Below are 11619 nucleotides of genomic sequence, written 5' to 3'. Positions count from 1 at the left end.
ATTCAATAATAGTTGGGGTGTGGGTGGCGCTGTGGGTTAAACCACAGAGCCCAGGACTTGCCAATCAGAAGGTCAGGGGTTCGAATCCCCGCGACGGAGTGAGCTCCCGTTGCTCAGTCCCTGCTCCTGCCAACCTAGCAGTTCGAAAGGATGAAGTGCAAGTAGATAAATAGGTACTGCTCCGGTGGGAAGGTAAACGGTGTTTCCGTGCGCTGCTCTGGTTCGCCAGAAGCAGCTTAGTCATGCTGGCCACATGACCCAGAAGCTGTACGCTGGCTCCCTCGGCCAATAAAGCAAAATGAGTGCTGCAACACCAGAGTCTGCCACAACTGGACCTAATGGTCAGGGGTCCCTTTACCTTTACCTTTATTCAACAACAACAACAACAACAACAACAACAACAACAATAATAATAATAATAATAATAATAATAATAATAATAATTTATACCCTACCCATCTGACTGGGTTACCCCCTCCACTCTGGGCAGTTTCCAACATATATAAAAGCATCATAAAACATTAAACACTATATACCTTCCCTATACAGGGCTGCCTTCAAATGTCTTCTAAAGGTTATATAGTTACTTATCTCCTTGGCTCGGAGGTTGTATAACTCCAATGAAGCATTTCTCCAATGAAAATAAGGATGTCTTGCCATACCCTCCAGCATCTTGCTGATGAAAATAGGGATGTTCTAAGGAAAAGTGAGACATTCTCGGATGAAATCTGAGACCAGGATGGTTTCTGTAATCTGAGACTGTCTCTGGAAAAGAGAGACACTTGGAGGGTCTGCATTAAAGGATGGGGAACCCACCCAAGGGGACTCACCCAATTAAAGTACAGGGCGGGGATACCCCATTATGCTACTTCGGGAATCATTTTTCTCAAGCATAAAGTGTGTTAGGCCCTCTTAGTTGTAGCAGGAGGCCCTGAGGCTGCATCCAGACAGCAATTTATTCTGTTTTCATTTATTTCCTTACCTGATAATTTCCAAATTTCACGTGATCTCTTATGCAACATAAAAGCAGAAAAATCTAACATAAAAGCAGAAAAATCTGGAAAAATCTAGCAGAAGTTTAGCACTCATTTCCATAGCATTTGCTTCCAGAGGGGAAAAAAAACTGTCTCCAACCCCATTAACCCAGAAAATCACGGGAGTTTTTTTGTGTTACAATTTCACTTGACCTCTGGGAGGTATTCCAGCACACAGCTCTATTCCCATCATTGAAAATTTAGTGTGACAAGGCAGTATAGCAATAAAAAAGCCACAGTTCCATAACACAATGGGTAATGCAGTGTAAAAAGAATGAACATTAGAATCTGGGATAGAATCTGAGGCGCTAGCATTATAATCAGGCAAAGTAACACAAAAATCCCCACATCTGACTGCTCTCCAAGTAGTGTCTCCTTTGTCAGGTGGTTCGGCTGTTATAGATGCTCATAGTGACTATTTGCGATATTTGTTACAGGATCAAACAGAATTTATTTTCCCACTGGGAACATGAAGCATGAGGCACAACCCCAATCCTGATTCCTCTCACATTTTTAATATTTACATGATGATTTTCAGGTGAGCTACCTTACAAACATTTCTCAAATGTGGCATTATCATATTTGCATTTTTATCTGCCATGGAAATTAACATTTTTGCTCGACTACAACATAATGCACATATTTTTCAACTGCATCCGTCAGATTAGCAGTTATGGATTCTGCAACCTTTCAGATGTCCACCTAACTCTCTGGGTGTGTATCAGATTAATTCAGAACTGTCATTTTGTGATACTGTAAACAAAACTGCCATTTCTCAAACTTCCTCTCTGTGTGAACACATTCCATACATACCTTCTCTTTCATGCAAAGTCATATTGAGCCAGAACTAACCACCTTTCCTTCTGTTCATTTTTGACACCTGCAATGACCAAACCTTGTTTTTGGCTTCCCTTCTCCTTTGAAAAAGTTATTGCCTATATCCATTTGAAACTGGCAAGGACAAAGAAAATCATGTGCACATTTGATTATAACTCTGTAAGTGCACAATACTCACATGATATTGCTCACAACACATCAGTAATGCACATCCATTGAACACTTAAAATTTCCTTCCTAGATACTAACTGGAAAGGGAGGAGCAGTAGCAGGCAAACTGGTGAACTTTTGAAAGCTACAACAAAAGTTGAGAAATCCCCTCACTGCCATTGAAAGCCCCTTCTCTCTGATCCCAACTATTTTAAAAAGAGAAATGATAAGAAGACCCCAGATTGTAATCCACATGCCCTAAAACCATTTGGTACCCAAAACAGTTGCTTCCAATTTGCTACTTGGATTCACTCCTACTGCAATACTTTAGGTCCCAAGAGAGTTAGGTATTTAAGTAAAGGGTTGATCACTCCAGCAAGAAATAAACACAGCCGACCAAATGCTCCCTGCTGGTTCAGAGTTTTGGCCAGTCTCCCCTCAGCTGCTGAGCTGGCCACCCTGATGGATTTTCAGACAATGAGCCAGTTCCGATTCAACGTCTTTGATTTTCTGCGCAATGAGACTTCTCTTGATTCCCAGCAACACACTTTGGTCTCTCTTGGCAGCCCAAGATTCAAGATGTTCCGAGAAGTGCTGTGCTTTCTCCTCAGGAAGACAACTTGTAGACTGTACAATGGGTGGGAAAGAAGGAGAGGAAGTGGGAAACAGGCAGAAAAAAGCCACTGAGTTGTCCTGAAGCAATTACTGGAATAGTGGTTGAGGCAAGATGCTGTAAACCAGGAGATCTGGGTTCTCATTACTCTGGTGCTACTCAAGAAGAGCAAACCAGACTGTGTGGCCTCCTTCCTCCAGTTCTGATGCCTTGCAAAGCACTTGCTTCAAGTTTGTGACTGAAGAGTGTTCAATGAAGGCAAGCCAACCTTCAACCATCTGGATGCCCTCCAGATGTTTTGGATATGCTGGCTGGAGGCTGATGGCAGTGGTAGTCCAAAACATCTGCAGTGGAACATCTGGTGGGGAAGGTTGATGTAAACAGATTATCTAGTAGACGTTGGGTGAGGAACTTCATCATAGAATGAGTGAGATCTGTCTGCCCAGCCTCACTCTCTTGGGCACTAACTTACAATTTCCTGGTTTTTGTCCACCACATGCCCCAGAGTTTTTCAATAAATGTTCCTTTGTGTTGCCATTTTTAGCACTGTAGACATAGGGATCCATGCAGCAAGCACACTTGCCACATGATGTGTGTGAAGTGAGTTCGAAAGAGGGATGAGAAATTACTATTCCCTAGTTCATTCCTAGTCTTAAACCCAATGCCCAGCCTTATGGGGCTGTTGTGTAGATGTTGGGTTGTTGAGCACTTTGCATACAAGGAGCATTGTCAAGGCATATTCACCTGCATTTAAAATAATAGTCATTTGCATCACTGCCCCCTGCAATGAAATTGTGGTATGCACATACTGCAAATGAGGGTGACTCCTCTTGTGCTCTGAGTTCGCGGTCCAGGTGTTCCTCCTCTTCTTGGATTGTTAAGGCCTGCACTGTCAGCTGGAAGAAGTCCTCATTCAAGCCATCCAGCATCTCCTCCAGCTCTTCAATCTTCACCTAGAAAATGGAAACCATTAAGAAGGAGGCCAAATGCAAGCGAGGACACAGCTGCTCTTGGAACAGTTGTGTAGAAGAGAGAATTTCATCATTTGCAGAAGGTCATTTCTTACTGCTAAAAAGGCAAGAGTAGCCCTTCTGAACCCTGCCCTCTAATGCACTTGGGCATGCCACACAGATGCCCAAATTGCACATCATTGGGTGGATCCATGGATGGGACTGACCTATGCTTCACTCCCCGTATCATGTCTCTTTCATAACATGTTGGTGTTGTTTGTTAAAGCATTATGCTGTGTCATTGCAATAGCCTTATCCTGTCCTCAGTGAGTGACAGTCTATGAAACAGACTGAGAGTGGAGGAACAAGAAGGGTATAGTATCATATTATACGGCAGGGTGGGGAACTGGATCTGACCAGCAGGCTGGATCTTGACCTCCCCCAACACCATGAGCTGTTTCCATTCAGTGGTCACATCTGCCCATGAGTCAACAACCTATTTCACCCATTATGTCAGGTGAAGCGTTCTCCTTTCCCTGAATGATCTGAAATCAAACCATACAGGCAAAATGAGGTTCCATGGGTACTCTGGTCGGCTGATGGGAGGCTCCTGCAAAACCCATTTCCACAAGGATCCTTTGCCTGCCCTCCACCTGATGAGATCAGTGTAGTGTGGGTAGGCATGGCTTGGGGAAAACAGCAAACCAAAACCACTGCTAGGCTTTATTAGGCCTGTAGGCAGGAGGTTCTCCACAGCTTTCACAGGTACACAACAGAGACATGGGCCAGCGTCACCCATGTATCTCCCTTAATAGGTAGTTTGGGGTCTAGAGCCTTCCAGTCTTAGAATAACAGCTCATTTAGAACCAGGGGTCATTTTGTCCATCCTTTTACCTTTTGGCAAACCATTATTGTTTTGTTCAGAATGGCCAAGTGCCAGTCATCATATAAATAACTCCTTCCCACCCTATCTGTATAATATAGGGAAAGGGGGGTACGAAAAGGCAGCCACCAGAAAACAACACATTTCCATAAAAAGGTTCTGCACATCAGAGCAAGACAGACTCTCCTGGAAGGGGAGGGGTCTTCTCCCACTGGTGGATGGTGGACAAACCTGATTTACATGGCCCCACCTACTAGAGCAAGTAGGAGGTGCAATGGGACAACTCATACTCTCTTCCACTGTAGTAAAATGATATCGACACAGCAGACATAACCAAGTCTTGCAAGGGGATGAACTGGATAACCTTTGGGATCCCTTCCAACCTTACAATTCTATTATTCTAAGTTGCAGGATGTTAAGAGCCAAGTTGATTTAAGGTCAAGTGAGCTACCTGAAGCTCAGAGGAATCTTCTGCCCAAGTCTTCCTCTCACTGCTGCATGCTCTTTCCTCAAGTTGCCCTGAAGTTTCCATTATATTTTGAAGCTCGGCTTGCAGCAGGAAACTTCTGTAATCTTGCAATCTGAGACATACAGGAAGAGAGGGGGGAAAAGGAAAGTAGGATTTTCTGTGTGTTGCACCTGCCGGCATCCAGAGGGCTAGCATTAAGCTATCTGTCCATGCTTTGAAATGATGGAAGGAGGAGAGAAAAGAATTGACCTGGTTAGAGAGCCCTCCTGGAGCAAGGCATCCATTAGGTTCCCAATATCATCTATTGTGGCTCAGTCCTTTATCAGAGGTAGGAACCACATGATGGAGAGGGTTATATTAAATCAGTGCTGTACTCCCAGACCAAATTGAGTTAGGGGTGGAGTGCAACTGCTGCTAACTCATTCAAAAATGGAGAGTTTCTACACTTGCTACTACCTCAGAGCTATTTGCAGGATGGGCCTGTTTAGAAAGTGAACAATCTGGTTCCAGAGAATCTAGCTTGCCTGAAATGGCCGCTTTGCTTCAGAAGGTTATTGAGCCATTGCAGACATCCTGGTGGCCTAAATCAATCACTGAGGCAATGGAAGAGGCTGTTCCACTGGAGCCAGTGGACCTTCAGCTGAAGCTGAATGTTTGAAGATTCAGGACAGATTTTTTTAAAAAGCACTTTTTCACACAGTCCATAGTTAAACTATGGAAGTCGTTCCCATAAGAGACAGTGATGGCCACCAGCAAAACAGGCCTGGACAAATTCATGGAGAAGACTATCCATGGCTACTAGCCATGATGGTTGGATACATTAATGCATCTGAATACCAGTTGCTGGAGACCACAGGAAGGGAGAGGGCTTTTGTGCTCAAGTCCTGCCTGTAGGTTTCCCACAGGCGTCTGGTTGGCCACTGTGAGAACAGGACGCTGGACTAGATGGACCACTGGCCTGATCCAGCAGAGCCCTTATGTTCTTATGATGTGTGTTGGGCCTGGAACACCCTAAGGAGATTCCTCTACCCATGGAGGTTTCATTAGACATCACCTTCCTCCTACCTTGCCCACATTTTCCCACTGCATGGCTATTTCTGACTGCCTCTGCCTTCTAAAGAATAGGAAAAATGCTACATGCATCCAATCTGACCAACCCACAGAAGGATGAGGAAGTAAAAAACCTGTCCCCAGTTTAGTTTTGATGGAGCTCAGTCAGCACCCAGCTTCTCCAAGCTAAGCAGGACCAGAACTGGAGGCCAGTTATACCTCCAACTGCCAAGGATGAAAATTCTAACACTAATTTGCATTCAACTGACTTGTTGCATGTATTGTGATGGAAGCAAGACAGGTCAGCAGGTGCAGGCTGCACAGAGCAATGAGGTCATAAAAAGATCAGCCAATGTGGAGTGTTTTCAATTTACACCATTGGGCCAGCAAAAAACGTAAGAGCATGTTTTCTTAGAAACTCTTTCAGCCACAACACCGTCTCTTAATCCTCTATCTACTGAGGACATAATTGATGCATAATTGAAGACTGAGAATAATTTCTGAGAACTATGAGCTATCCCCATGGAAAAGAATGGATGTTGCACAACTGCACTGCTGGGTTGATTGCCTCCCTGTATTTGGTATCAGGATATTACCCAAGGGCAGAGTCTGATTCATTGCTTGTAAGGGAAGATGAGATCCTGTAGATAAATGAATGAATGGTTTTTGAAAGGCATTTTACTGCAGGGATATCATCCTACATAGCTCCAGTTATCTAAGCGATTCTTCTGAGCAAGCTTATGTTGCGTATGGTATGTGCCTCTGGCATGATACTTATTTATTTACACAGACAATCCTCAGATGTTGTCTATTGCAATTCTGTACTCCCAGAAGCTGCTTCAAAAAATGCAGGACAGGACTGCTGGCAGGCTGGTCCTGGGTCCTTATAGCATGGGGCTGGCCCACCTATGAGGCAATATGTGATGAGACCACGTTGAATGGCAGGATCCACAGGGGGAGCAGAGCTGGCCTCCAAGGAATGCATTGCTCCCTGTTGTTGCCAGAAGTAAGATCTGCCTTCTCTTCAGTAAGAGTAAGAAGAAAGATCTGCCCTCTCTTCCAATGCTGCCTCTACAGCAGCCTCTTGCTGAATTAGACACAGTACTGATCGCTTCCTATCCCTAGGGAGGAAATGGGCAGGGGTTGCCCTTTGGGGTCTCCTAGGCTCTGCACCTATCCAGCATGATTCAGAGAGAGCCCTGTGACAGCCTTTGTTTCCCACTTCAACCACCAGGTGAAGTTGATTTGATTCCCCTACTTTCCCAGTGTAGATGTATATCTTCATTCACCCCTTCTTCCCTAGTGGGGTGAGTGCATGCACCATTTTGTGGTTTGCCACAGGTGCCAAAATGTCTTGCCCCAGTCTTGTTACTGCACCACAGCAAACACTGTTTCCTGTAAAATAACAATATAAACTCTTGCCTTTGCAACTTGAGACATTCACCTCTTTGTCTGGCCCTCCAATGCACTTGCTCCCTGTGCCTGCCAGGATCTGACCCAAGTCTGGTCATGTCAGCATACCACTTGGATCCCTCTAGCCAATATTTCTACAACTAGGAAAGGAGAAGATGGCTGCACACATACACCATATATTTAAAGTGTGTTTTCCACTCCCAAAAGAATCCTGGGGACTGTAGTTCATTGGGGGTGCTGGGAATTGTAGCTCTGTGATGGGGTAAATTACAGTTCATCCAGGATTCTTTCTGGGGGAGACAGAGAAGGTGCATGGTGTATATGCAGCTGATACCCTTATTCACTGACTCTGCCTGGCACATAGAAAACTATAGTGGTGGTAAGGTTTCTTTTGGACACAAATCTACAAGCATGGAGTCAGCTAATGGACATTGATAGATGCCTCCTCTTTCTAAGATTCTTCTGTTCCTTGTCAATAGCCCAGTTATCAAGCAATGGGGCTCCCACTATTAGCAGTTTACTCCACACGAACCCTTCCCTGAAGGAGATGCCAATAGAATTATCTGAGCTCAGTGACTGTTCTCAGAATTATCTTGAAGCTCAGTAATTGTTATCAGTGATGCAAATGAAAAACAGGACTGTTTTCAGATAATATATATGCACCGATATTAAATACACAGACAAAATTCATTACAAAGGGCTAGCTTACTCTATCTCGGTGAGATAGGGAAGAAGGAATTGGAACATTATATAAGCTAAATAATCAATTGTGCAACTGAAAAATGCCCTTGTTATTGGAATATATGCACTAATATCGCAACACAGCAATATGACACGAGTACAATTATTTGTCTGTCACAATCTTGGATTACTTATCTAGTGAAACCAACATCAGCTACCTTTCCCGTGGGTGTTGCTCAAGGAAACGAGAGTCAGGCAACATTCGGAGACTCAGCAGTTCTTCAAAAATCGACCGAGCAGCTAAACAAACAGGTGAGCAATTTTTCATTGGATTCTGAAAGAATCAGCACAGAAGGCAGAACTTTTAGTGGTCCTAATCAAAGGGTCTATTCATCAGAAATATCGAGCACCCAAGATTTTGCTGACATCGTGGGATTAATTTTTTATTTTTATTTTGCATCCAGCTGCTTTGAAATTCAGGCCTTTGGGTTTTCTTTTCACAACCCAAAAGCTGGGGGTTGAAAACAAAAGAACAGAAAGCTTACACAGTAGTTAAAAAATTTCAACTCACATTCTACAGCCTTTTTCTGTAATTTAATAATTCTAACTTTTATTTCTGATTGTAGTAATAGGTAGGGATGCCTGAGAAATTAGATTTCTGTGAATCCTGATCTGAATTATTATGTGTTGTTGTTGTTGTTGTTGTTGTTGTTACTACATTATATTCCACTTTTCATCCAAGGAGAGCAAGGTGACGGGTAAAATTTTCTCTTTCTCAGTTTCATCCTCTAAACAACCCTGGGAGGTAGGTTAGGCTGAGAGATGGCGACATGTTCAAGATCACCCAGTGTGATCTTGGAGATTTGAACTTTGGTCTCCCAAGTCTTAGTCCAGCAATATACTGTAACCATTACACCACACTGGATCAATTGGCCTGATTCTAAAACTTCTATTCAGGGGTCAGCAAACCTTTTCAGCAGGGGGCTGGTCCACTGTCCCTTAGACCTTATGGGGGCCGGACTATATTTTTTGGGGGAAATGAACGAATTCCTATGCCCCACAAATAACCCAGAGGTGCATTTTAAATAAAAGCACACATTCTACTCATGTAAAAACACACTGATTCCCAGCCCATCTGTGGGCCGGATTTAGAAGGCAATTGGGCCGGATCCGGCCCATGGGCCTTAGTTTGCCTACCCATGTCCTATATCATGTACAGTGGTACCTCGGGCTACATACGCTTCAGGTTACAGACTCTGCTAACCCAGAAATATTACCTCGGGTTAAGAACTTTGCTTCAGGATGAGAACAGAAATTGTGCTCCGGTGGCGCAGCAGCAGCAGGAGGCCCCATTAGCTAAAGTGGTGCTTCAGGTTAAGAACAGTTTCAGGTTAAGAACGGACCTCCAGAACGAATTAAGTACATAACCAGAGGTACCACTGTAATGGATAGGAATTCGGGGATAGAGAAAAGAAACTACCTCTTTGTGCAGCACTTAGTTCAACCATGGAACTCACTCCTATATGGGACAGTGAAGGCCAACCAAATGAATGGTTTTAAAAGGGGATTGGGCAAATCTATGCAGGACAATGGCTATTAGACATGATGGCCATACTGCACCACCACAGTCAAAGGCAGTAATCCTTCTGCCTACCAGTTGAGGGCTCTTGTGCTTAGGCCCTGCCACAGGCATTTAGTTGGCCACTGTGAGAACAGGATGATAGACTCTACGGGTCATTGGCACAATCCAGCAGGTTCTCCTCATGTGCTTATGAATTCAACTATCCTTCCGATTTTGTGCTTCTCTGAATTTGGCAAGATCATTTGCAGCTCGTGCTCCAAAACCATTTTAGAAAGTGTCATTTACAATCGAAAGCATAAAGCATTCTGCTGTCTAGACCATGAAACTAGGGTAGGGTGGGAGAAATATGCCCAGCACTTGACAATATTCGATCAAGCCAACTTTGTCCCCTTCTGCAGCACCTTCGGAATTTGCTGAGATGCCACTTCCCACTTCACACCATGGGAAAAAAGGTGGTGAAATTGGGGAAGGCATTTCGGCTCAGCCCTGAGCCAGAACTGGCCCCAAGCCAGACCAATGGATTTTAGAGCCACATCTGTAGTGCTACAGCATGCACATCTGGCCAGAACACCTGAAGACTTATTACCTTCCCTGCTGTCTCTTCTGCTCCCCAGGAACACTGGAAAAAGGCATCAGCTAGGGCAGCCACTGCTGTGTTGAGCTCTTTCCAAAAGCCAACGTTTGGAGGAATAGCTTCCTTAGAGCCTTGGAGCAGGGGAGAAAGATAAAAAGACCGATCTGTGTCATCAGAATTCTTTGAATCCTCCAGATGTAGCCTCACTCAATGTGGAAGCCCCTTTCCATTAGACACTCCCATCTGGAGATTCAGAGTTTTGTTCAGTTCACTGTCCCTTGCCACAATATTACACCTTTCTGCATGCAACCATCCAGGCCAGATGAGATGTAGTTCAGGAGAGCCAAGCTCCAGACAGAATTTTTTAAGCTAGCTAAAGTTTGAACCACAATTTTGTCCAATTACTCATAGCAGTCAAGCAATGAGACTGTTTTGAAGATTCAGTAAGCTAAACCCATCTTCAGCTCGCCCTTTTGGAAGCCTGTCTGCATTATTAGGCAGGGCTTGTGTGGTGCAACATGCAGATTTAGAAATCGGCAAAACCTTCAGCAGAGCATCTCATAAGCCAGGAACCCACACCTCCATTGTGCTATTGTTAGCATAAGGCACAAACAAGGAAGAGGCCAGACTGTCTCCTGTAATATGCTCCGCAGATCTAGTTCTTGGAGCTGCTGTCTCTCTGCTTTCCTCTGCCATGATCTTGCGCAATGAAAGGTTAAGGAAGGAAGTGAAGAGACAAAAAAGATCTGCAAAAGGTCTTTTTGTCCTTGCTTACAATATTACCCAAACAACAGAAGAAGACGGAGAAAGGAAGAACATTATTGGGGAAACTATCACAATGAAGGAAGTGTTGTGCCAAATACCTGCTACACAAACAGGATAAAAAAAAAAATTCCCTGCACCCAATTATGCGGAAAGGATATCATTAGATCACAGGGTGTAGCAGCCTTCTTTGCATTTGACATGGCAATTGTCAGAATTTCCTCATTATATTCCAGGCATTCAAATCAGCCTTCAGTACTATGAAGTACATGCTTTTGCATGCAGAAGATCCCTGTTTCACTCCATGACATATCTACAGTTAAAGGAAACCTGGTATTCTTTAGCTGTAGAGATCATGGAGGGAACAAGGGACCATGTGAAAAGAAACAAACACTGGGGATTGTTGGGAAAAATGGCAGCCCCATGTCAAGTTCTACCTCCCCTTGAATAATGTCTGAACATCTTGGCAATACATAGAATCACACTCAGAAAGGACTCTGAGGGTCATCTAGTCCAACCCCCTGCAATGCAGGAATCTCAACTAAAGCATCCATGACAGATGGCTATCCAACCTCTGCTTAAAAACCTCTAAGGAAGGAGAGTCCACAACCTCCTGAAGGA

At 44.1% G+C, this 11619-nt stretch overlaps 1 protein-coding gene across 13 annotated transcripts in view; it reads right to left on the bottom strand.

Moving 5' to 3' along the window:
- LOC310750345 (uncharacterized protein) overlaps positions 1–11619 on the bottom strand; it is a 140163-nt gene that overhangs the window by 188 nt on the left and 128356 nt on the right. For 10 of the 13 annotated variants that reach the window (XM_083588242.1, XM_083588236.1, XM_083588243.1 and 7 more), the window contains 5 exons: positions 10249–10367; positions 8299–8414; positions 4919–5048; positions 3444–3587; positions 1462–2648 (listed from right to left, as the gene is read on the bottom strand). In XM_083588242.1, coding sequence (XP_083444368.1) covers positions 2460–2648; positions 3444–3587; positions 4919–5048; positions 8299–8414; positions 10249–10367 — 698 coding nt within the window. In that variant the 3' untranslated portion in view covers positions 1462–2459. Of the gene's footprint in view, positions 1–536; positions 697–1461; positions 2649–3443; positions 3588–4918; positions 5049–8298; positions 8415–10248; positions 10368–11619 lie in introns of those variants that run through there. The other 3 variants (XM_083588245.1, XM_083588240.1, XM_083588244.1) reach the window with 3 other exon arrangements.

Source organism: Podarcis filfolensis, assembly GCF_964270895.1.
Source record: "Podarcis filfolensis genome assembly, chromosome: 15".
Lineage (NCBI taxonomy): Eukaryota > Metazoa > Chordata > Lepidosauria > Squamata > Lacertidae > Podarcis > Podarcis filfolensis.
This window is presented reverse-complemented; position numbering and strand designations above follow the sequence as displayed.